The sequence below is a fragment of the Pygocentrus nattereri genome, chromosome 5 (genome assembly GCF_015220715.1).
Source record: "Pygocentrus nattereri isolate fPygNat1 chromosome 5, fPygNat1.pri, whole genome shotgun sequence".
Lineage (NCBI taxonomy): Eukaryota > Metazoa > Chordata > Actinopteri > Characiformes > Serrasalmidae > Pygocentrus > Pygocentrus nattereri.
Genome location: NC_051215.1, coordinates 20992121 through 21019315, shown reverse-complemented (window position 1 = coordinate 21019315; position 27195 = coordinate 20992121). Strand labels below are relative to the sequence as shown.

Below are 27195 nucleotides of genomic sequence, written 5' to 3'. Positions count from 1 at the left end.
CGCAGGCGCGCGCACTCGCACGCGTTGTTCCCGACTCCACTGACAGCAGCGAAGCCGAGATGGCCTGCGCGGACGGTTCCGTGTTCCTCAAGAACATGCTGTGGTTTTCTCTCCTGTCCTGGACGGTATTTAGCTGTTTCTCCAGCGGAGTGGACGCCGCTCCGGAGACCGGACACCGGACTTTAGCTGTCAACAATGTAAGCAGCGTCTCAGAGACCTCAGACAGCCTGGTGATGTACGGACGGGCCGCGGACGGAGACCTGCTACCGAGCTTAGCTAGCCGGAGTAGCCGGAGTGTCCACTTTCAGAGCGGCTAACGTTCGGCTTTCACTGCCCTGTTACTCACCGCGGTGTCCGGTCCAAACAGAACGCGGATCGGAAACATCATTTACCGCGTTTACGGGGCGACAGGCTGTAAACACGAGCAGCAGGACTTGCTTCACCGCTGTTTAGCTTCGCTTAGCTTAGCTTAGCTCAGCTAAGCTAACCAGCTGGCCAGCTGATGTGGCGTTTCCAGGGAGAGCTAACATCAGCTAGCTCGCCTGCTGTTGTGGTTTTACTTCATTTAATTTTACTTTTAAGCGGTTTTAATCAGATTCACCGGAATTTCCGACGCGGAGAGAGTTTCTAATCGTTTGTGAAAAACGTCTCTTGTTTATTTCTCTCATGATAGCCTGTCAGGGCGAACCTCTGTGAGGCTGTTTTTAATTCTGGTTCCCCTCCTAAAACTGTAGCTAGTAGGATATAAGGATATAAGTTAAGTAACTCCTAATAACTAGGAACCTTTCCCTAATTATGACTCGGCATGTCGTAATAATTGTTTACTATCACGTGATAATGAGAAGCGAATCGACTATGTACAATGAATGATTAAGAGTGCCATTATAATGAGATGCTTAGTCGTTATTATAAATTACTATGAGGAATTAACTGATAATTATGAGATGCTCATTCTTGATTATAAGATATTAAGTCATAATTGTGACCATCTAAGTAATTATTATGAGAAACTTAGTCATTTTTGAGATATTAAGTCATAACTATGCGATTGAATCTCACTTATAAGACACAAAGTCATAACTATGAGATGCTAATTCATAGTTATAAGATATGAAGTCATAATCATGACATACCAAGTCATAAAATGAGATATTAAGTTATTATAAGACAGAAAGTCATGAACATGAGACGATAACTTAACTTTAAGATATTAAGTCATAATTATGAGATTGAATGTCATTATTTTGAGATACTCAATCATAAGAATGGGATGGTTAGTTACTATTATGAGAAATTGAGTAATGATTATGAGATGCTAATTCTTAATTATGAGCTTTTATGTCATAATTATGACATACTAAGTAATTATGAAAGGCTTAGTCGTTATTGAGATATTAAGTCATAACTGTGACATGGAATTTCACTATTATGAGAAATAAATTAATAATTATAAGATGTTAAGTCAAAATCATGACATACTGAGTGATTGAGTCATAATATGAGGTATTAAGTTATTGTTATGAGATGGAATCAGATTATTATGAGATACTAATCATAATTGTGAGAAGGAATGTCATTATGAAAAACCAAGTTATAGTTATAGAAACTGTCTTTACTATTGTGACTTACTGTATATTTTTGTCCAGTGGCGGAAACGGCCTTCCCTACGATGCCGATACAACAAACATGATTTTTTTTGCCAGTGTTATAAAACATACCTCATGTTTTATAGGTTTAAAGGTTTACTACATATTTATTGCTTTTCACAGTTGTGTATTTACTTCACAGGAGTACCTTATGAACTAAATATGCATTGTTACATGATTAAAAGGGAGTTTTGTACTGATTTTTATTTTTTTGTTTGATTAAAGAGATGTAAACAAAGTCATTCAGGGTGCTTTGAATCGAAATCATGTATTTTAGAAAAAACTTGTTTACAGTGGTGGTGATAGGAACCAGGAGTTGTGAGGACTACAACCCACATTTACCATTTACCATCCAGAACCACCAGTGAACCTACACAAGTCTTCTGAATGTTGATGATGGAAAATAGTGGAAAATCTGGAATAATACGTTTTATTTGGGGACTATTTTGCTGCACAGCGCCCTGCATGTATTTCTCCAACATGAATGGAGTTTAAGTTCTCTCAACTATCATAAAACAGCGTCTCAGTCATCAGGCAGTGAATTCATAACCATTTCATGTAGGAACTCTCCGTGAGGGAGCTTTTAGAGGTGGACGTCTTGTTCCTATCACCACCACTGTGAGCAGTTCTGACTCTATGTTTCTCTAGAACAGAGCATTTCACACCAAACCGCTCTGAATGACTCTTGTTTACATCCTAACCAGATAATTATTCAGATATTTTGAAAAATCTGTTTAGCTCCCTTTTCGATAATCCCTATATTTGCCTCCCTAGCTGGTCTGACAATTGGGCAGTATCCCAAATGGACTATGCAGGAGTGCACTATATGAGTTACCTCTACACCCAGACAGTGTACTGTATGTCCAGTATAGAACTGTGCATGTGGCTAAATCCCATATATCTCTTTATTAGACGTTATGCACTGTTTGTAGCGACATGTATTTGAAGACCTACATATGGCACTATATAGGTAGTAGGGACCTGTTTTTTGAGATTCTGCCTTTTCTAGCTACTTTATACATCACTTTAACAAAGCGTTAAGGATGTTGACAGACCTCCTACTGCTTGGTCGCTGTTTCCACTGTCAAATAAGTGTTTTTTTTTTTCTCACGTTTACTTTGAAGGTGGTGTATCAAATATTTAAAGACACCATTTTTCCGTGTGCGCAGTCCAGAAGATATCTGGTAGCTCTCTTTGAAAGCTGATGCTTTGGCTCAGCAGCACGACTGTAAAAAAAGGTGTCTTTCAAGTGAAAGTGCCTTTAATCTAGTTGATATATCTAATGTTTCTCATTGTGAGATTGCTGTTAGCTAATTATAAGATTAGATACATAAGATACATTTCCTTGGTGAAATTCTCACTGTGTTGGCAGATAATTTTACTTGTAAGAAATGTGCTTGAAACCTGCTAACTTATCTGCCAATATGGTGAGGCCATCTTTATAAAATCATCTAAAACAAGTAAAAAATTGTGTAAGGTAAGTAGTCTTATAATAAGCTTACAGTAATCTCAGAATAAGAAATATAGAATATCCACCAATCAGGCATAACATTATGATCATCTCCTTGTTTCTACACTCATTGTCCATTTTATCAGCTCCACTTACTATATAGGTGCACTTTGTAGTTCTACAGTTTATGGCTGCAACTATCGAATATTTTTGGAATCGAGTATTCTGTCGATTTTTTTCATCAATTGATCAAGTAATCGGATCAATCACACTTTTGTGTTTTTAAAAAACTATATCGATAGTGTGTTATGCAACATGAATGGTCTCTTAAAATGAGCGAGCAATTGGCTGTTGTTCCTCACAAAACGTTTTTATTCAAACTCAACACTTTTACTAGATCAAAGCTTTGGCTTATTTTCTCCAGAATTAAGCCCATTTATTCAACCTTTCTGTGAAAATTTTATGATGTACATGGAAAAAATGACGAAATACAGCTTCACAAACATGGGTTAGCCTATTTGTCCTTAGTTTTATCTGAATAAAAAAGGAAAAAGGGTGTAGTGAATGTAGTCATAAATGAATTTGTCCTTCTGTTGCATTTATTATTACTACCTTATGTAGGAGGAAGGTGTGTTTTGTAACCTATGTGTGTGTGTGTGTGTGTGCGTGCATGTGCATGCATTTCAGCCCTACTACAGTGATAGACTGTAGTCCATCTGTCTCTCTGATGCTTTGTTAGCCCCCTTTTAATCTGTTCTACAGTAGTCAGGACCCCAATGGACCCTCACAGTGCAGGTACTCTTTGGGTGGTGGGTCAGTCTCAGCACTGTAACACTGATATGGTGGTGGTGTGTTAACGTATGTTGTAACGTATGAGTGGATCAGACACAGTAGTGCTGCTGGAGTTTTTAAACATTGTTTCCACTCACTGTCCACTTGATTACCTTGTTGGTCCACCTTGAAGATGTAAAGTCAGAGACGATAGCTCATATGTGTCAGCATGGTTTGCGTTTATCGTCCTCTAGTCCTTCATCAGTGGTCACAGGACGCTGTTGGCTGGATATTTTTGGTTGCTGGACTAATCTCAGTCCAGCAGTGACACTGAGATGTTTAAAAACTCCAGCTGCACTGCTGTGTCTGATCCACTCAGACCAGCACAACACACGCTAACACACTACCACCACGTCAGTGTTACTGCAGTGCTGAGAATGATCCACCAGCTAAATAGTACCTACTCTGTGAGGGTCTATGGGGGTGCTGACCACTGAAGAACAGGGTGAAAGGGGTAACAAAGTATCAGAGACACAGATGGACTACAGTCTGTAACTGTAGAACTACAAAGTGCAGCTATAGAGTAAGTGGAGCTGATAAACTGGACAATGAGCATAGAAACAAGGTGGTCCTCATAATGTTGCCCCTGAATGTATTTACTAGAGTTTATACAATTTCACTTTACAAGACTTCTACTCTTTGCATTATATAATAGCTTTGGCTCAGGATGCTTGTGTCTTGCATAATAGTCTTGTAATTATTTCTTTCCTCCAGACTTCAAGACCCTTGATAGTGAGAAAGTCCATGTATAAGGGCACTAATATCCAACTGAAAGGTAATATATTTACTTTTGATAGAAATAAGAGCAGTGAAGCTACAGCAAATATGTTTATGTATGGATTGTGTGCTAATAATCAAGTGTATATGATTGTAGTGTAAATCTGTTGTACTGTCCAAAGGTAATGCAGCATTTTCCATTTTGCAGTGACTTCCTTTAGCTGTCCAGATGAAGTCTCATTTACCATCAGGTGGTATTTAAAGTACTATCCATGCCACAATGAGTACACCAACGTAGAGGTGAGCATTCTGCATGTTTGTTATTAAACATGCATATAGATATGCATGTATTAAATGTCTCTTCTTAATGTTTACTTTTACATTTGCTCTCAGGAAATGTATGAGAGGACACCGCTGAGTCGGGGAGAGAGTTTAGACCCCAACCCTCTTGCACAAGGAGAGTACATCGAGCATAAATACAAGACATTAACCTGCAACAGAGGGATGCAGCTCTTTCCCACTCTTAACGTGAGTCAACATGTTATTTAATTTATTTTTATTGAACAGTAATTTATAGTTCTACAGTTACAGACTGTAGTCCGTCTGTTTCTCTGCATATTTTGTTGGGACCCCCACAGAGCAGGTATTATTTGCATTGTGAATTGTGGTGTGTTAGTGTATGTTGCACTGGTCTGAGTGGATCAGACACAGCAGTGCTGCTGGAGTTTTAAACACTGTGTCCACTCACTGTCCACTCTAATAGACACTCCTACCTTGTCAATCCACTTTGTAGATGTAAAATCAGAGACGATAGCTCATCTGCTGCACAGTTTGTGTTGGTCATCCTCTAGTCCTTCATCAGTGGTCACAAGGCGCTGCCCACAGGACGCTGTTGGCTGGATATTTTTGGTTGGTGGACTATTCTCAGTCCAGCAGCAACACTGAGGTGCCTCAAAAATCCATAAACACTGCTGTGTCTGATCCACTTGTACCAGAAAAAACTGTGATATTGTCTGTGATCGGGTGTCAGACTTCAGTCTTTCAAAAGTCTTCTAGTGTATGGTTACCATAAGCTCAAACTTGGGCCGCTGTCAAGTTGGCAATTTATGCTATGCTAGCTGTTAAATTTTTATTTAGTACAGGCACAGCTTAATATCAGTGTTTCTCCTGATAAACTGATTTAGGCCTCAAAATATCCTAAATGTTCTTTTAATGCTGGAAACATTTTTTTATAAAACTATCCTACCTGTAGTTTTTAAGTTTTCATCAGACAGAGCAGAGTGACCCTCCCGCAGATCCAATCAAGCACCAACCATATCTGCTATTTAGAATGAATTAATGGAATTTAGGCTGTGTTCACACAGCAGGTAAAATTGGCCCAAATCTGGTCTTCTTCATATGTGACATAGATGTGTGTCTGTATGTCAGTGTGAACAGATAAACACACTGAATCTGACATTTTCAATTCCAATTTGAGACGCTTTTATATGTGGTACTGAAATCCATCACTCAGTCTGAACAGCCAGATCAGAATTTATGGGATTTGTACATCAATCCAACTCCACATTCATCATCATCTATTCTGCATCTAATACCCTGGGGAAGAAGAAAGGAAATAGTTAAGACATTATAAAGTCATGGCCAAAGTTACCATTACAGATTGCATAACCTAGGTTGACTGTATGTAGCGCTATTGTTTGTTTTTAAATGTAAATCGCACTGTTCATGGTGGGGAATGGGTTCACCGAGGGCGGAGCTTATTATATAAAACCTGGGGGTTCTTTGGAGAGAAAAGGGCAACTTCTGCCCATGACTGCCATTGGAAAAACACTAGCTGCCAGTAGTGTTTAGAGAATAGAGTGGGTGAAGTTGTAAGGTGAGATGGGACCGAGCCTCGCGGCTGTTTCTCATGCCAAGTCTAAGCCTGACACTTAGTATTCAAGGTAAATACTTCATTTTACTTTATTTTCCTTTGTACATTTTTTGTTTCATGTTTCACGTTTTGTAAATAAACCACCTGCTAGTGCACTCCACTTTTTGTCTCGTCCATCCTATTGGTCTCCTCTCCCCCTGCAGACCTGACCAGGAAGCCATACATAAACCCAAAATCCTCTACTTGAGGGGTAACATCATCACACTGTCGCATACAGACCACATTTAAAAGATAATCTGAATAGCCAAACAAAAAAAGTGATTTGGGCCACTTTTACCTGCTGTGTGAACGTATCCTTATTGGTATTTCGGTATTGACCAGTTAGGAACTGGTACCAGTTTCACCAGCCATATTGCACCAGCACACTTACACCAGAACATACACACCATTTGTTATTAGGAGGGTTGTCCAAATACTTTTAGCCATATATAGTGTAATTCCATGTAGTGGCTGGGGGCATCCGGGAGAAATCTGGAACCACTTAAAACACTTTTTTCAAAATCTTCATTTGCAGAAAACGATAGCAGAGCCGAGGACCATGGACGCACCCAAGGAGGCTGAAATTCATGTAAGAACTTCAATTAACACACCTGACTTGATGACCACAGGGCATGTTTGTGTTTAATTCTCTGACATGTATTTTGTTCCTCGTTTCAGGATGCCAACTATACGAGGTGGCTTACAGGAGAAACTGAAGCTGGGGTGAGGCTCTATTTTTTTTTTTCCCTTAACACCTTCAAAAAAAGACTGGGTTTTAATAGGAGTGTTGTTGTATTTAACCTGTGCATGAGAACTTTGTAAAGCCCTACCCAGCTTTCTGTTTTCTCCGAAAAGGATAATGTCATTGCAACAACTTGGAAAGATGGACCGTATCTCCTTGTGGTGGTGATCCAGCCTGATAAAGATGTCAGCTGGAATTTAACGTGTAAGCCTGACATTAGTTTTTCAAGGCTTTCATTTTTAAAATATAGTTTAATGGTTTAAGGGGGAAAAACTTATTTTACTAGTACTGATAATAATAATTTTAATAATAACACTAACAATCACAATAATAATAGTAGTAAACTTATTATGCTTTTAATTGTGCTTTGTGTTATTATTGTGTCCTTTTTGTACTTTGTTGTTACAGTCTCTGTGGTGATGAAAGGAGCTCATGGATTTATTTCAGTCACAGAATGGCCTCTTATGATTGTAAGTGTCTCACTGTCTCTTGTTTCTTCCATTAAATTATCTTACGTCACTGCACATAACATTGTGTAGGTGATTTGTCTTTGTTCACATGAACAAATTTCTTCTAATTAAAATATTAAAATACAAAAAGGGGAATGGCAGTTGAAGCAGTGTCTTTGGTTAAATAGTTCAAGGCTGTGCAGCAACAGCATCATCAGGAGGGTGAGTTCGTGTAGGTGAGGTTTGCACAGCGCTGTAAAGCAGGAAGCTCCATGCTGGTCAAACTGGTCCAGAAGACTGGTGAGCAGTGGACTCCTGATCAAGGTAGATGAAGAACAGCATCAGACCGAGCAGGGCGGCCAGTTGTTCCACTCAGCAAAGAAATGCAAAGTTCTGTGTTCATACAGACTGATTACAGTTTACAGTGTTGACAGAAAGCAACAGGTCGAGATACAGGGATATTCACTCGAAAGAGGCCCTGAATATTCTGTTGTAACTCCCGTTAGGACGAAGCAACCTGAACCAAAAAAATACGCTACATACCTTTACGTCAGTGTAATCGATTGTACTGTAATTGATTACATACGATGCTGGAAGCGATCTCTTTTTCTGCCAGACACATTTCGACGTGGTGATCAATGTTCCTAAACATATTGGGAAGCATTAGAGAGGTTAAACGTTGCAACGGCTGTCCAGCACCTCCCTCATTGCTCAGACGCAGGGGCATCCCATCTTGTTCAGAGCTCTATATACACATTGTTTAGTTCAGGTTGATTCATCCTAGCGAGAGTTATTACAGAACATTCGGGGCCTCTTTCGAGTGAATCTCCCTGTAAAACAGCGTCACTAAAAGGAGAGACTGAAGGTAACAGAGACATGAGGCTCCCTAAGATGTCGGCGCCCCTCCGCTCCACGGTCAAGAAACCTGAGTGAGTGCGTTAAAGCAGTGGGACGACAGCACCAACACTCCCACTTTACCATAATACTTTGTTTTATACATGTTTTGTTGAAGTAAAAATAAGTTAACACATCCTCAGAGAACAGATGTCTGCACATTTTTTTTACACAGTTTCTGTAATTTTTTTAAATTTAAGATTGTGGAAAAAATAAAACATAAAATGCAGCATGTGCAAATGTATTAGCACATTTTTAGTTTTTTTTTTTTGTTTGTTTTTTTTAAGACAAATTTGTTCCCTGTTAATTTTTGTCTCCTAATTTGACCAGAGATGTTCAAACTGTTGCATACGGCTTTAGCTCAAGTAAGGAAATGCTGAAATATGTAACTCCCAATTTTTCATGGCTGTGACTGAGTAAAGGATCTGTGCGTGTATTTACAGTATCTAATTTGTCTAATTGTCCCTCACAGTTCTACATGGTGATGTGCATCGTTTATATCTTGTACGCTCTAATGTGGTTCGTCTGGGCCTCCTGCTACTGGAAAGACCTGCTGCGCATCCAGTTCTGGATAGCTGGAGTGATCTTCCTGGGCATGGTGGAGATGGCAGTCTTCTGCGCTGAGTACGAGAACACTAACGCCATGGGCTCAGCATGTGAGTAAACACTGGGTATTATTGAGATTGCAAGTCGTTAGCAAAATAGCTTCAGGTTATCAAATATAGCAAAATAGCTGCAGTTATCAAAATGTTACTTTTTTAAAATCAAATTTAAATTGATTTACATTTTAATCAATTTTATTAAATGATGTCATATAATATTCTGTAAGAATAAGAGAAGCTGAACATTATTTATTATTCACTTGAATTATCAGGTAAAAACTCCATAAATACTGTTAGCTTATTTTGCTTTTTATTAATGGTTTTCATTTAGATTCAATGAAATGCAACGAGTAGTAGCATAAAGGCTTTAATTAGTAAATTTTATTTAATATTTGTTGTTGTCCTGGATTTAGCATTGTGATAAAGAATGCCACAATATACTTTTTTCAGTGTATCAACAACTGCATGTGCACTATGTGACCAAAAGTATGTGGACACTTATACATCACACCTATATGAGCTCTTTGGATGTCCCATTCTAAATCCGTAGGGATTAATATGGAGTTGGTCCCCCTTTGCAGCTCTAACTGCTGCCACTCTTCTGGGACGTTTTCCTCAAGAGGTTGGAGGGTGTCTTTGGGAATTTGTGCCCATTCAGTCAAAAGAGCATTTGTGAGGTCAGAGACTGATGTTGGACGGGAGGTTCTGGCTCATCATCTTCATTCTAGTTCAACCCATTTATGCTATATTAAGATTAATATCACCTTTATTAGAGAAATAAATGTTTTTCCATTACATCATATATTATTGTGTGATTATCAGCTGTTGTTCTTTTCAGTAACTTATATTCTAAATTATTATGATTAGATGTACAGTGCCATATCAAGTATCATAAAAGTGACTAAAAGTATTGGGACACTATATTTTCATCATTCACAGTTCATCCTTGTTGTAGTGTGATTTTTCAGCTGGTGCACTTTGATGGATTTGTTGTAATGACTTTTATAGATGGTGTCCTGCATCTTCCATATGGCAGTAGACTGTGCAGTCTCATGCTTATGTAAAGAAGGTGTGCTAAAAAGAGGAATAAAGAGAAATGTTTCTCTGTACTATATGGGTGTTGGATCATTCTTAGCACTGCAGTAACACATGTGGTGGTGGTGTGTGATCCACTCAGACAGCATTGCTGTCATCCACCACCCAAATAGTACCTGTTCTGTGAGGGTCTATGGGGGGTGCTGACCACTGAAGAACAGGGTAAAAGGTGGTAACAAAGTATCAGAGAAACAGATGGACTACAGTCTGTAACTGTAGAACTACAAAGTGCAGCTATAGAGTAAGTGGAGCTGATAAAATGGACAATGAGCGTAGAAACAAGGAGGTGGTCATAATGTTATGCCTGATCGGTGTATGTAATGTGAGTACCTTTTTCTAATTACTCTATTTCTTTATTATTTTTTATGGCTGTTGTGGCCACATAAGGTGCCTTAATATTAGTGTTGCATCAGTATTGATACTGTACTTTATGACTGACACCAATAATACAATTTCAGAATTTAACAACACACTGGCGTTGTGGGATGAAAAGCAGTTAAAATGGTTATGGCAGAATCTTTAATGGCAGTTTTTGGTGTGAAGAACACGCTAAAAGATCTGCTTACCTGAATGGCTGAGCTGTTTCTTTTAGTAATCACTAGTCTGCCGCTGTGTGGTCATTTACAGTCTGAGATAATGTTGGTGAGAGTGCGGAAGGAAGCACTGGATGAAATTATTTAGCCTTTAGCGTAGCAGCCCTGTGCATCCACTAGCCCCGCCTGTGTTACACCTCCATCGGTCAGCTGTATCGTTCAGCAGCAGAAAAACACTGAAAGTCGCTGATACTGACAGCAAGAACGACAGTGATGTTTACTGAACGCTCAGAGGTGTAGCGCAAGTGAAAAAGATGCACATATGAGACAAAAGAGTCGAGAAATCTGGGTGTGAAATAACATTCACATCTCTGTTTTTGAACCAGAGAAGCTGCTGTGTGCTGATGTATAAACACCACAGGTTTATATACTTCTATAAACTGTGAAGCTCTGTTTTAACTGTTTCGCACAATAATTTATTTAATTAAAAGTTGTTAAGTATTGTTCTTATTACTAATTGTATAATAGTAAATGCTAAATATACAGTACATAAACAAAAATAAGTGTTTACCTTGTTCTTATTACTGATTATATAATAGTACATCAACAAAAATAAGTTTTCTTAAGCATCTAATAAATGTAAACCAACAAATAGATTCCATCTTGCCTAGCTGAGTATTTGTTATTTGAGGTGCAGAACATAGATTTTACCAAAATAAAATATTTTTAAAATGTAATTGTGTAAATATCGGGACTTCTAGATGAGTTAGTTTAGATAAATTAGTATCTGTATCGGAACTCTGTATCGGCCGATACTGAAGGATCAGGTATTGATATCGGTATCAAAAGGAAAAAAAGAAGTGGTCTCGGTGCATCCTTCCTTAATATGTACCAGTTAATGTTCCTCTTTCTTCCCACAGCTCAAGGCTTGCTGGTGTTTGCTGAGCTCATCTCGGCTCTCAAGAGGACTCTTGCTCGACTCTTGGTCATCATTGTCAGCCTCGGCTACGGCATAGTCAAGTGAGTGGATCAACTTTAAATTCTTACAGTCATGATTAGGCCGGTCACTGTTATTACATAATCGCTCAGATAATCACTGATCTACAGTTGTTTTTCACAGTTATGTTGTGCTGTAAGAATCAGTGTGAATTGGGTGTGTTTGCAAATAATCGTGAATAAAAGAAAAGCAGTTAATTCTTTTATTACAAAAAGAAAGCAAATGCATTCCTTGAGAGGTTCTGGGACTTAAGACGATAAAAACAAAACTCTAGCTTCTGACATGGTGCTCTAGCAGATTTAGAAGGCAGTGCTGAATGTTATTGTATGCAGCTAATGCTAACCATTCACTAAAAGACCCTGAAAAGGCTTTCAAAGATTAAAGTCTGTCACCGTCTCACATCTGTAAACTGTCACAGTTTTTAGTCACAGACTATGATTTTGCAAAGACTAGGAATCATGCAGGGCCACTGTTTCGAAGACTGCAACTGGATTTTTGAGATTATTTCCCATCATGCACCTGGTGGAAATTTACAAGCAGATCAACACTTTCTTTCCACTCTATAGTGGTATAGGTGGGAAGATACGCAACAATTCAGCATTGTTGACTGGGTCAACTAAACCATAAACAACAAACAAAAAAATAGGAAACCAGTGTAACAGAAAGCTAAATAAATAAATATTGATGATTCTTCAGCAATGTCATTCTTAAATTCCTCTGCACGTTTTCTTACCTGAAATATTAAAACAGTTAGTTGTACATTTTACTTTTATTATTATTACAAAGAAAATTGGAAAGTCGTTTGGTGTGAGGCCGACATAATCCTGGTGTTTTTAGCATGTGCGCTTTGCCTGACTTCACACATTAATTTGTGTAACTGTAGATGTTCACGTCTGTGTGAGTGCAGCATTGATTCAGCAGTGTTGGCAATAAAGCAGTGTTTCTCAACCTGTGGGCCAGGGACCACCATTGGGCTGTGAAGCATCCTCTAGTGGTCCGTGGGCCTGTACAGGCAGCAGTTCGTAGTGGTCCGTAAACAATACTTTCTCATAAAAACATAAGAGGAAAACGATTACCTTAAGCCTAATAATTAAAAATTGAAGAATCAAGCAATTCCAAGTTATATCCAATACGAATATTATTAGAGACACATAAATGAGCTTTTATCACAGTCACAGGCTAATTAAACATCAGTTTGAGACTACACGTCCACCACCGCACAGTGCAGAAGGTTAGCCAGAGATGGAGAGGGTGCTGTCTCCTATCTTGTTCAGTGAGGACCTATAAAATGTTTTTCTTTAGTTCGTTCTGTTTTGATTGTAAACATTCTGCAACAAACAGCTGAACTGATCCAGCAAAAACCTACGGGTGTCAGTCCGCTTCCAACTGAGTCCTGTTGTGCTGACTGCTGGTGGGTTGCATTTTACGATCAAACGACGGAATTCATCAGTAGAGCCAGCTTTCTTCTGCCATGCTTTATAGCTAAAGACGGGTGAACCTTGGGATAGAAAAGGTTGAGAACCCCTGCTATAAAGCAAGTAAGCTGGGTAACCAGCCAATTTGAGCACTTTGTATTTTTTAATTATTTCAAGCTATGAACAAGACAAATCGTTAATCATATTTATTTAATTATTTGGCTAAAATTCCTTGACCCTGAGAGCCCCAGTCATGAGGGAGCTAAACTGAATTGGAGACCATGTTTTTTTTTTTTAATTTGTGTACTGAATTTTTTATTTTTTTTCTTCCCTCTAGGCCTCGTCTGGGAACTGTCATGCACAGAGTCGTGGGTCTGGGTGTGCTTTACTTTGCCTTCGCTGCCATTGAGGGCATTCTAAGGATTACTGGGGTAAAGTAGGCCTGATTAACTCAGCACTGCTGTGAATGCTTCAGCTATAGGGCAAACTGTACAGTACTGTGCACCCTTCGTTAATTTACATTCGAAGTACAAGATATTTTTTTTTTTTTTTGAGTCAAAAACAAATATTTAGCATAAAACGTATTTAACATAAAATTAGTCAGGACAACTTAATGTAATGTCAATTTTTTTTCACTATCTAGTGTGTCCACTTTTTTCCTTTATCACAGTTTTCATTGTTTAATAGATTTTGCTTTCAGTTTCTCAAAGAAATCTGCAGCCACACTGCGTTTTCTACTTGTGATCTAAGTTTTAAGTTTTTCAACTCCAATTTTGGCTTTTTCCTTCCTTACAGTGAATTATCTTTTATTTCCTTACAAATATCTTGTGAAATTAGTCTCTCTCTTACTTAATGGTGGCTTTTTACAATATTAAACAAATGGAAGAGTTGTTTCTAGCTTTTGCGCAGTACTGTACAACAAAAGAGGAGGAAGCCGTTTTCTCATATGTTTTTGTTGGTCTGAAAGGGTCGGGACAATGGACCAGCTCTGATCACTGCTATTGTTCTGGCTGTGTTTGACTCCTGCGCCATTTGGTTCATATCCTTCCATTCGCTTTGCTTTTACACTTCAACTGTAGAGAAATAGCTAAAATGTCAATTATAACTAAAATTTTAGGACTGTAATATGACAGCGTACTGATTTATTTTCCATAAAATGTGTGTAACTGTTGGAACATTAGGAGTTAGTCTTAATGTTAGTCTGAATGTTTACTGTGAAATACTTTATATATATAAATGCTTTATATATAAACAACCTGAAGTTTGGTGAAAATGCTTCAGGTAAACAGCCTACGAGAGAACAAGTAAAGAAGCAGATTGTTGAAGTCACATCCTTAACTGTGGTTCTAATCAAACCGACTGTGGATCAAAATATGGCCAGACCAGTATTTTGTGGCTGATATTGAATTTAGAGGGCTAAAAGTTAAGATAATAATATTGGATGATATCACACTTCTTAAACTTAAGCAAGAGAAATTCTGTCTCAAATAATTTATTGTAGTCTGGTAGTGAAGATACCCAGAATGCTGGTGCTTTTGGTTTCTGATAATCACCTCTTACTGTTATCTTTCAATAGTTCTCTTAATTTAATTTAAAAAGTTTTTTTCTGTTATAACATTATATAACTTATTCTCAAGCTAGTGCTTGGGTTTGGATGCATTTTTGTTTTTCTTCATGCACATATTTTCATTATTGTTATTACTACTACTATTATTATTAGTTTTATTATTATTATTACCATTGCCATATTCAGTTTGTCTACACAATGTAGACTGCAGTATAAAAATATGGTTTTATGGTTGGGTTTTTTTTATTTCATTTTATTCATTTTATGTTTTGTGTACCAAATGTAAAGTTTGTATGACAATAGTTTGTCATAAGTATTTTTTGTTTGAAAACAAGATTATGTGCAAGATGTGTTTTGAGTAGTAGTTGTATTTGAAAATTAAATTATAAACATGTTATCAACTCCTAGATTGCCGAGCACACAACAGCAACCCTGTCAGTCATATTTCAGACAGAGTTCTGCTTTCTTAAAGAAAGAAGCCGCAATAACAGGAACCAATTAATGGTATGGTGTCATAGTTTTGATGTCTGTGACTGAAAAACATTATCTTTGTGTGGACAGGAGGCTAAAACTCAGAGGGGACAGACCTAAGGTTCTTGTCTCTGGGCTATTGAGTCCTGGCAGTGCCACAGTTAAAAAAAAATAAATAAACGAATAAGATGCTAGTTATTAGTGATATTGTTGGCTGAATTGGATAGTACGGATAATGTGAAATATAGGCCGACATTATCAGCCACTCGATAAATCGGTCAGGCCTTTGGTCTGCTTAACCTTCACCAAATCCTCACTCAGGATCTAAGTTTTTTTTTGTGCTCTGTTTGATGATAATTTGTCGTTGTACTGGTTTCGGATGAACAGGGTTGTAAAATTGTGGTGATTGATTATCTGAACAGGATGTTAGTTTCCTGAACTCTGGTGAAAAGGGTTATTTTTTCCCTAGTTGCCCCTTTCACTCATGCTTGTTTTCTCCTCCTTTCTTACTCTCCCTCCTCTTTCCTTTTCCTCCTCTGCATCTCTCTCTCAGGCTAAAGACTCTGACCTGGCCTTGCTGGCCAACATTCCCCTGGCACTGCTTGACTCCTCTCTGTGTTGGTGGATATCCTTTTGGGTTGACCCCTTTGGTACCTGTGCAGGGGCCTCCTCTGTTCTCTCCCCACTCCATCATGATCTCTGCATGCTGACTCCAACACCTGGAGTTTTTTAAAGACTACTTCACCCAAAAAGACTAACAGAAATGAATGCTAAGGGGGTTCTGAATGCATAATGTTGAAGGACCCCCTAGTTTTCAATGTTAACATTTTTGAGTAAAGTCTTTTTGATTTGATCCTTTTTAATTAGACACCGTTCTCTTTAAGTTGTTTCAATGTTGTCTGCAAGTTATTGGTGATCTTTTTGGTATGTTATTTCCTTGACTTCTTCTCAAATATTTGTTAGTCTAGCGCAAACCATAAAGACACTAAAGCTCAGGAGAAACCCAGTGAAGTTGTCATTGTACAGACATTTCACAAATACCCTCATCTTTGCTGTAATTGGTAAGTATAAAATGACAAATATTAAAATAGAAAATAGTTGTATGTGAAATTTTCCCAAGCATACACTAAATGGACAAAAATATAGGGACACCTATACATTATACATACAGGAGCTTTTATGAATCCATTCTAAATCCGTAAGCATTAATATGGAGTTGATACTTCATTGCAGCTTCCACTTACCTGGGAAGCTTCCTACAAGATGTTGGAGAGTGTCTGTGGGAATTTCTGCACATTCATCCAGAAAATCATGTGTGAGGTCAGATCCTGATGTTGGACAAGAGGGTCTGGCTCACAATCTCTGTTCTAATTCATCCCAAAGGTGTTTGATGGGGTTGAAGTCAGGGCTCTGTGAGGACCAGGCAAGTTCTTCCACACCAAACTCACCCCATCAGGCCTTTATGGAGCTGATTTGCTCACTGGGGCTCAGTCATGCTGGAACATGAAAGGTTCTTCCCCAAACTGTTCCCACAAAGTTGGAGGCATACAATTGTCCAAAATGTCTTGGTGCTGAAGCTTTAAGATTCCCTTCACTGGAACTAAGGGTTCTAGGCCAATCCCTGAAAAACAACCTTATAGCATCACCCCAACCCCCCCTCCACCAAATTTACAGCTGGCACAGTGCAGTCAGGCAGATAATGTTCTGCCAGAACCCAGACTCATCCATCAGACTGACAGATAGAGAAGCTAATTCGTCACTCCACTGAACACGTTTCCACTGCTCCAGAGTCCAGTGGTGGTGCTTTACACCACTCCATTTGTCGCTTGCCATTGTGCATTTTGATCTTAGACTTGTGTGCAGCTGCTTGGCCATGGAAACCCAGTTCCTGAAGCTCCTGACACAGTTATTTCACTGATCTTGTTCCCAGAGCTAATTTTGAATTCATTAGTGAGTGTTTCAACAGAGGACAGGCTGTGTGGCTGTATTGTTGCTCTTAGACGCTTCAATTTCACAATAATAGAACTTACAGTTGGCAGATCTAGCAAGACAGAAATTTCACAAACTTGCTTAAGCAGATGTGTCATCCTATGGTGGTGCCATGTTTAAAGTCACTGAGCTCATTAGTACAACCCATTTTACTGCCAGGGGTTGACTATCGAGACTGCAATGCTGTGTGCTTAATGTGATCCACCTGTTAGAAATGAGTGTGGCTGAAACACCTGACCTCAGTAATTAGGAGGGGTGTCCCAATTATTTTGTCCATAAAGTGTATGTAGAGTGGATGTATTGCACGTTTTCTGTATATATTGCATGTACCTTTTAATTGTTTTTTTCAGCCTCTATTATTTTCATGGTTTGGACGACAAAGAAATTCCGGTTAGCAGACTGTCAGGCTGTGAGTATCTAATACACTATAGGTTTGGCTTTAGGTGTTTGTTAGTTAAATGTGCATTCTGTATCAGCAGAGTCTGACCTGATCTTTGTAAGCAGGACTGGATGGAGCTCTGGGTCGATGATGCCTTCTGGAGGTTCCTTTTCTCCATTATACTGCTGGTCATCATGTTTCTCTGGAGACCATCTGCAAACAACCAAAGGCAAGTTCTGACTGCATGTGACTTGTTTCTGGATTGCATCATAAATTAGGCAGATTATAATCTGATTGCTGTTTAGTGCCTAACCTGAAAATCAGCTAATATACAACCAAGGCATGGACTCTTCTGCAGGCCCGCTGAAGGTGCCTTGTGGTAGCTATGTTCTGTAAGTTGTGAGGTGAAGCCGCCGTCAATCAGACTTGTTCAAGCACATCCCCCAGATGCAGATTTGGATCTGAGGAATTGGATGCCAGGCCAACACCTTGGCATCTTTTACACTGCAGGGCCGAATGGCCTAACGTGTGGTTTTCCACATGGACATGATTTGACACGGAATGCTTAAAAAGCGGCCTCAACGGGTTTTTTTTTTTTTTTTTTTGGTATGGTTAGGTAATCATACTTGGGGCCACAGAATGTTCGGTGGGATGTTGTAAAAAATGTAGCTGTTCTGTCGGTATTGTGCCACCTCATCCTGCTGTGTTATTAGTGCTGTAGTGACAGAAAACCTGTTCTTTAGTGTGTTAAGCTTATGCCTGCTAAGCTAACACAAGTGTATTGTACCTCCCACTGCAGTACAGACTCTTTTTCATCTAACCGACTCTTAAAAACATTCATTTAGACGATAAATGTTGGAGAGTGCAAATTCAAATGTCTGGTGTTCAAGTGCAGAAATAGCAAAAAATAGAATTGTTTTGTGGTTCAACCCATTGCAGTACAGGTTGTTTCAGTAGCTAATGCTTATATAACACCCATATAGAGGATAAAGAATCTGAGAGCAGCTGAGAGATTGGATTAACAGACAGAATCAAATGTGATTTGTGGTGGGTTCTGTGTATGTAGCTATTATCCTGTTAGTAGTAACCACTCATTTCTGTAGTGTTTTATTCAGTGTTTCCTTCTGATTTAGCGACACAATAGAGGGAAAAAACTGCAACCAGTCCTGTGAGTCCAGAACCAGTGCGGAATGGCACAGTATAGCCCCGAGATTTGGCCTGACAGTAGAAAAAAGGCCTTTAAACTGTTTATCATGTTACTCAAACCGTTTCCTCAACAATGCCCTGTATTCATGAAGCATCTCAGAGCTGAAATGCTGATCTAGGATCTGTCCTTGTTAGCAAGGTCATAGAAAATAAGAGAAGAGCCAGACCTTAGATCAGTGCTCTTACTTTTAGATGCTGGATAAATGTGGGCCAGTGTGTGCAGTGTACCAGGGCCCTTTATCCTGCTGAAAGGGACCTCTGCCGTCTGGGAGTACTATCGCCATGAGAGATGCACCTGGTTCTCAGTGGGTGTCATGGGTCAAATTGAAGTTCACATGAATGCCGGTCCCAGTGTTTCGCAGCAGGACATTGCCCAGAGCATTACACTCCCTCCACCATCTTGTTGTCTTCTCATAGTGCATCCTGGTGCCAACACTGCCCCAGATAAATAGCGCTCACATACACAGCAGTCCACATGATTTCAAGTGATTACAATTGGTGGATTTGTTTGTCCGTCTATTTTGTGTGAAACTGACCATTGGACACACAAAAGACTGACCCGTTGCACCGGAAACCATTCTTCATCCACTCACCTCAGATGCAAGTGGTGTGTAGAAAGTTTGCAGCTGTTTTGGAAAGTAGTGATGAGGAGAACATTTATCAACTACTTTATTCATATGGTCCACTACTTTTGTCACCCTAAGACTTTGGTAAACACATTTCAAGCACCAAAGCAATTCAGCCAGATGAATAAAGCTGTGTTTTAATCAGCAATATTAAGAATTTTAATAGATTTCCTTTTTCTGGTTTCTGGATTATCTCTGTACACAGTTCCCCATGGGAGTCTTTTTTGATATGTAATATGTGGGTACTGTTTTATATGTAAATGCTTTTAAAGGCAAATTTAAGAAAATATGCAGAAATCAAGAAAATGCTCCAGAAAATGGCAAACATTTCTGTGATTGTGTCACAGTAGCTCTCCTGTCAGTTCAGATGGGATAGTCTTAATTGCCCTCACACATCTGTGAGTCTTGGATGACCAATACCCTGTCGCCGGTTTGTGGTTTGTCCCTCCATGGACCACTGTCTGTAGGTATGATTGCTGACTGGAAGCACACCTCAAGCTTGGCCATTTCTGAGATGCTCAGACTCAGTTGTCTGGTCATAATGATTTGGCTCTTGTAAAAATAGCTCAGATCTTCACACTAGCCCATTTCTCCTGTGTCCAACACATTGACTGCAAGAACTGACCTTTTCCTTACCACCAGGCCGCAATACTATTAATGTCCTGTTTCACAATGCCCTGTGCTTCAGTTCCCAGCATGCACTGCAACGTAATGTGCACTCTGACTTACCTACCCCAACAGAGGTCTGTGGGGACAGTGGTTATCTCCTTTATCTCCAAACTGCTCCACCTTCACTGTCCCTCTGATCTGCTCATTTCTAATCATGTCCATCCTTGTAACTCCCAACGAAAATCTCAGCATCTTCATCTCCGCCACCTCCAGCTCAGCCTCCTGTCTTTTAGACAGAGCCACAGTCTCCAAACCATACATCATAGCAGGACGCACTACTGTCTTGTAAACCTTCCCTTTCACTCTTGCTGCTATCCTTCTGTCACACATCAGCCCTGACACCCGTCTCCACCCACTCCATCCTACCTGCACCCTCTTCTTCACCTCTTTTCTACACTGTCCATTGCTCTGGATGGTTGACCCAAGATATTTGAAGTCATCCACCTTTACGACCTCTACTGCTTGCATCTTCACCTTTCTACCTGCATCCCTCTCATTCACACACATGTATTCCGTCTTGTCTACTGACCTTCATTCCTCTCTTCTCCAGTGCAAACCTCCACCTCTCCAGATTCTCTTCTACCTGCTCTCTACTCTCACCACAAATTTTACTTTTGAGGTTTTATGTATATCAAATAAACAATGGCCAGTTTCAATCAACCAACCTTTATTTAACCTCAGAAAACATTGAGGGTGACCCTCATTTACTGTATTGCCGATGATACAGGAAAAAGGGATTGATAATTTTTAAAAACATATCAAATAATAAAACATTACATTTTAATAAAAAAATACTCAAATTAGGTATTAAAAAATGCAATAGAAAATATAAAACAATAATTGAAATGTAGCTCAAATGTAAAAGTAAATAAAATCAAAATAAAACAAGGAGGATGAGATCAAAAATTAAACAAAAAATGAATGAATGACAAATAATAAAATATTAAAATAGCAATATGAATAATAGTAAATAAACAAATAAATGATTAAATATGAAAAGGAAATGATATATTTTGGGACAAAGCACAACATTAATTAAATATTAAATGAAAACAGGTGCTCTTTGGCCCACAGATTTGTTGAGATTTTTAATAAGGCCCTTTTCCTGGTCTAGTTTGACACCCCAGCTCCAGAGTTTAACCTTTTTCTTTATTGGTTTGCCAATTTGTGTCCTGTCTCTGTAGGTACGCGTTCACTCCTTTGATCGATGATTCAGATGATGAAGAGATTGAAGAGTTCCTAGTGTCTGCAAACATTTGTAAGTGAAATTAACTGGACTGTACATTAAAGAAAAAATGAGACCAAAATAAGCTCATCATTGTTTTTGTTATGTTCAGCTGATGGAATAAAACTGAGAGCAGCAAAGACGGAGACTAACGGAACAGCGAAGCCCCCTCCTGGACCGGTCAGTATCACAACCTTAATGTGCCTTGATGAAAATAATGTGGAAAACTGGTATGTAGCCTGAATGTAAGCATTTCTTGTGTCTTCAGGATGAAGATTTGAAGTGGGTGGAAGAGAACATTCCTACCTCTTTAACTGATGTGTAAGTACGAATGTGATATTCAAACTGTTCTAGGCGGTCAAGAGTCCTATTACAAATTGAGCTAATTTTTCATGCTGTTCTGCAGTGTTTGTGTTCAAATGATTCCGTAATTCTGAAACAAAATTCATTCAGAAATCTGCTGCAATTGAGTCCAGTCAATCAAAAATTTGAAGATGTTATGAAAATAACTGAGTCAGAATTTTATCTGTGAAAACCAGATCATAGAGTTTAACTTAATGTTCATCATTGAAAATACACCGATCAGGCATAACATTATGAGCACTTCCTTGTTTCTACACTTATTGTCCATTTTATCAGCTCCACTTACTCTATAGCTGCACTTTGTTAGTTCTACAGTTACAGACTGTAGTCCATTTGTTTCTCTACTTTGTTAGCCCCCTTTTACCCTGTTCATCATTTGTCAGGACCCCCATAAACCCTCACAGAGCAGGTACTATTTGGGTAGTGGATCATTCTCAGCACTGCAGTAATACTGATGTGGTGGTGGTGTGTTAGTGTGTGTTGTGCTGGTGTGAGTGGATCAGACGCAGCAGTGCTGCTGGAGTTTTTAAACATGATAAAAACTAAAAAAAAACATGATAGCTCATCTGCTGCTGCACAGTTTATGTTGGTCATCCTCTAGTCCTTCATCAAGCGGTCACAGGACTCTGCCCACAGGACGCTGTTGGCTGGACATACATATATAATCTGGTTCCGTTTACTTGCATTAAAAGTAAAATATGTTTTTTCCTTCTGCTGTAAAGTTATCATTTTGGAGATATGATCTTTTTTTCTGACAACAGTGATACTCACTGTTGATGGTGATAGTCACTATGTAAACTGTCTGAGTAATGGTTGAGATGGGAGTAGTTACAATCCTGTACCGAAGTATATGTGCATACAGCTAAAGGTGTGAGCAGCGAATATAAAATGTACATTATTATTATTATTACGTGAATATTTGTAATATATTAAGTGCATATGTGCACTGACTGCAGTAAAGGCATAAAACGTCTTTTTCCCCTCCGTTTTTCTTTCATTTCAGTGCTCTACCTGTTCTTCTCGACTCTGATGAGGTGCGTTACAGCAAACTGACGAACTTCACATGCACATAACTTTTTCAAGTAGTGTCAATATCGGAATGAATCTTCCTTCAATGCCTTTCTTTTAACCATTTTGCAGGAAATCATGACTACAAAATACGAGATGTCAAAAATGGAGTGAAAGCACAAATAACTGTCCTCCTTCTGAGATCAAAGATCTGCTGCTGTTCCCACCACTGGTCTTCACCAGCGAGAAAGACGATAAAGGTCAGAGAAAAGAGGAGAGAGACTGAAGGTTCAGAGCCCACAGCGTGTCCTAAAAAGAAGAGGAATCATGCTGATGTCACAGGAGCTTCCTGCCTGACCTGGCAGTGCTTTTGTCTGTATTACCGCCTTTTTTCTGTTTTTAAGCGAAACTATTCGCTGTCTGCCCCTCACGTTTGACAGATGGGTCACCAACCGTTCCAATGGATGTAAGCTGATCTTTCTGACCAGGGCCAGTTATTAAATGCGATACTTTTGCACTCTTGATTGTTTGGGGTTCATGTGTTGGGAAGCGCTTTACACGGACTACATGTACGCGAACATTAACAGTACAGTAGCACTCCATTACAGGTACATAATCATTTCTATAATAATAATAAGAAGAAGAATGTATATAATGTAATGAATGGAAAGTATAGCATGAAATTAGTGTATATTTCATGATGAAGGAAACACTGTATTCGGATAATCCACTTTAGATGATTTGTAGATACTTAATTTACTCTCAAGTTATATTTAATTAAATATCTACTAAATTTACCATAATTTTCTTTAAACCTTCTCTAATCCTAACCTTTACCTCAACCCAGCCATAACCCTGGTCCAAATCCTAACCCTAACCCCAACACTGTTTAAAATCAACAATTTGAACATCTAGTGGACTTTCCAAATAAAGTGAGACCCTGAATTAAAATCTTTTTAAAAAATAAACAGGCTGTAGACGTCTGTGGTCGTTCTGTAGTCATTGTTATTTTCAAAAGTCACCACTTTTATGCTCTGTGATTCATAAAAAGGATCTATTTTATTCCATTTACATTTTTTCCCACTTAATGTCAGTTGATGCTCTGATCTGTGAGCAAATATAAACGTTGCTATGTCCATGCTGCCCTTCGTGTGTGCTGAAAGTAACCCCTAGCCCATTTGTGCTGTGTTTCTATTACTGGTGAATGTTTTTCAGCATTATTAAGGGATCAGTAATGAACGCAGCATGAATATCTTTTTGAATACAGTGCTTAGAACTGTATTTGTTCCCTGAAAAGAAGAAATCTATATATTAATGTGTCAATATTCATAAGAACTTTACATCAGTGAGTACGTTTACCTGCACTTAATAATCCGATAACTACAGAAAATCACATTTTGTCAGTTGTCTAATAAAGGCGTTTACATGCAGTTGTGTAATCAGATAATGGGGAAACTCTGGGTCTACATGAGTCAAACAGTAATCAGATTTCTGCTTTACAACCAGCCAGTAAACTCACAGAAGACGACGTGATTTAAACGTAACGTAAAACTCAAGCGTTATGATGCTGCTTTTTAAAAAAGCATCATCACTTTACCTGAAAATATGAACATGGATCATCTAGAAAATAAAGAACATTTAAATCCTTCTTTTCGTCAAGCATGTATTTGGTTTGTGTCGCTCTAAAAGTGTTTTGATGCGGATCAAGCTGCTCGCTTGTTTCCGGTACCGCTGTCTGTTCTTGCGCATGTGCAGACTGAGAAATACAAAAGAAATTAGAGTAAGAGTTTATTTGCGCTGAAAAATCTGATTACCGAGTTAAAATCCAGCCTCGGATTTCTTAGTCAGATTTCTAAATCATGGTGTGCTGCAGATCACTGCAGAAATCTGATTATGATCGGATTATTGAGTTCAATTCATCACATTATACTCTACTCATTAATGGTTATGTGATTAATGGAGTGTTCAGGTACTGTTTATGAATATGCTTTATATACGTGTTGTTTGTGTAAAGCATCACTGCGTGTTGAAATATTGTTATTCAGGGTTATGGTTTTTTTTGTTTGTTTTTTTTTTTTTTTTTTAAGATAATAAAAAATTAAACAATGAAGTATTCAGGAAGGACATGAAGTTGAATGACCAAAGACTTTTCTGTTTGCTGTAGGTTAGTTTTTTCCGTCCAGGACCTCCAATGGTCGTCTTCACTGTACATAGCGTTATTTATCTGCTTCATGATGGTGAGCCTGTTCACTTCCATCTGAAAGTACAACGAGAGTCTGTCCTGACTGCATTTGTTCCATTTGTGTGGATCAGAGCATTTTTTCTTTGAAAAGTACAAATGTTTTTTGGGGGAAAAAAGGTGTTTAAATGAGATGCAGTAGGTTTTGTGCAGTATAAAAACTCAGAACTATAAAAAATAGGAACTGATGGAGACTGAACCTCTGTAGCATTAAGCACAACATAAAGAGCAATATACTGTATCTCCTCCTTTGCCTTGTTTTGGATTTTATTATAGGGTTGCTTTGTGTCACTTTTCATGATAAGCCTTACCGTTTGTTTTGCTTCGGGTTCTGATGAGTTGTAAGAATAGTCTGTTTTTGAGGAGTGGCCACTTTTTTTTTTTTTTTTTTTTTTTTTTTTTTTTTCCCCCCCTCTTTTTGTCGGATGGTCTGTGTTGGTACTATGAGGAGTAAATACACACAGGAAATCTGCTCTTAATTAAATATAACACCCACTTTACAGGCATGCTCGCCTTGTGTGCTTACCTTTTCAGTGACCAAACCTTTTTTTTTTTCTTTTTTTTTCTTTTCTTCCTCCACATTTTTAACCTGCACTTTTATTTGTCATCTTTTTTGGCCACATCAATGCTGTGGAAAGGCTCATTCTGTGCGATTTGTCTTTGTTTCTGAGAACGTTTGACTCATTCTGACGACGCACTCTTCACCTCCCTTTGCTTCAGCAAATAGAAATGCTGCTGTCTGAATTTAATGCAGGATTTTTCTCTCCTCTTTGGGTAAATGTACATTTTCATCATGCATGCTCTGGTGTTTTGATAGGTTTGATTCACATGTAAATAAAGATTCTTTATTTTATGGGCTTTTGTTGGTTCTGTTTTGAGTTATGAATCAGATCATTCACAGCTCAGGTTGAATTTTGTCTCATTTTGATATTGGATTATTTCCTAACGTTAATAATAATTGTAAAAAATTGAAAATCATTTATCTTTTACGCTTATTCCAGGTCTCGATCAGCCAAGACATGTTTGGTGTCAGTGTTTTTGTTGTTTTTTTTTTTTTTTGTTTATTTTTGTTTTTTGGACTGGAGCTTCTAAATAACATTTAGAAGTCAATAGTCACCCAAATCTTCTTCTTTTGGCTGCTCCCTTTAGGGGTCGCCACAGCGGATCATCTGCCTCCATCTTGCCCTATCCACTGCCTCCTCTCCTTTCACACCAACCATCTCCATGTCCACCCTAACTACATCCATAAACCTTCTCTAAGGTCTACCTCTTCTCCTTCTACCCGGCAGCTCCATCTCCAACATTCTTTGCCCAATATATCCACTATTCCTCCTCAACACATGTCCAAACCATCTCAACCTGGCCTCTCTGGCTTTATCTCCAAAGTGCTCCACCTTCACTGTCCCTCTGATCTGCTCATTTCTATTCTTGTCCAGCCTTGTCACTCCCAACGAAAATCTCAGCATCTTCATCTCTGCCACCTCCAGCTCAGCCTCCTGTCTTTTAGACAGAGCCACAGTCTCCAACCCATACCCTCATAGCAGGACGCACTACTGTCTTGTAAACCTTCCCTTTCACTCTTGCTGCTATCCTTCTGTCACACATCAGCCCTGACACCTGTCTCCACCCACTCCATCCTGCCTGCACCCTCTTCTTCACCTCTTTTCTACACTGTCCATTGCTCTGGATGGTTGACCCAAGATATTTGAAGTCATCCACCTTTACGACCTCTACTCCTTGCATCTTCACCTTTCTACCTGCATCCCTCTCATTCACACACATGTATTCCGTCTTGTCTCTACTGACCTTCATTCCTCTCTTCTCCAGTGCAAACCTCTACCTCTCCAGATTCTCTTCCACTGTCTCACTATCCTCATACATGTCCTGCACCACCCTAACATACTTTTCAGCTACACCTGACTTCCTCATACAGTACCACACTTCCTCTCTTGGCACCCTATCATATGCCTTCTCTAGATCCACAAAGACACAATGTAGCTCCTTCTGACCTTCTCTGTACTTCTCTACCAACACTCTCAACGCAAAAATTGCATCTGTGGTACTCTTTCTGGGCATGAAACCAAACTGCTGCTCACTGATCTGAACCTCTTGCCTTAGCCTTGCTTCAACAACTCTTTCCCATACCTTCATGGTGTGGCTCATCAACTTT

At 38.9% G+C, this 27195-nt stretch overlaps 1 protein-coding gene across 3 annotated transcripts; it reads left to right on the top strand.

Annotated features, from left to right (window-relative positions):
• Window positions 1-20: 20 nt before the first annotated feature.
• On the top strand, window positions 21-25878 carry tmem87b (transmembrane protein 87B). Of its 3 annotated transcripts, none has more exons than XM_017702654.2 (20): window positions 21-197; window positions 4642-4702; window positions 4853-4944; window positions 5038-5172; window positions 7092-7145; window positions 7235-7279; window positions 7412-7502; window positions 7707-7768; window positions 9114-9297; window positions 11792-11891; window positions 13621-13714; window positions 15875-15946; window positions 16274-16382; window positions 17661-17719; window positions 17815-17918; window positions 21375-21448; window positions 21528-21595; window positions 21684-21736; window positions 22782-22812; window positions 22919-25878. In XM_017702654.2, the coding sequence occupies exons 1-20, from the start codon at window positions 60-62 to the stop codon at window positions 22958-22960; spliced, it is 1668 nt and encodes a 555-aa protein (XP_017558143.1). In that variant the 5' UTR covers window positions 21-59; the 3' UTR covers window positions 22961-25878. The 3 variants fall into 3 exon arrangements, 2 of the variants coding, with proteins under 2 accessions (XP_017558143.1, XP_017558144.1); XM_017702655.2 differs by lacking the exon at window positions 15875-15946 and adding an exon at window positions 14251-14322; XR_005130321.1 differs by lacking the exons at window positions 17661-17719; window positions 22782-22812; window positions 22919-25878 and having other exon boundaries at window positions 17790-17918.
• The last annotated feature ends 1317 nt before the right edge of the window (window positions 25879-27195 follow it).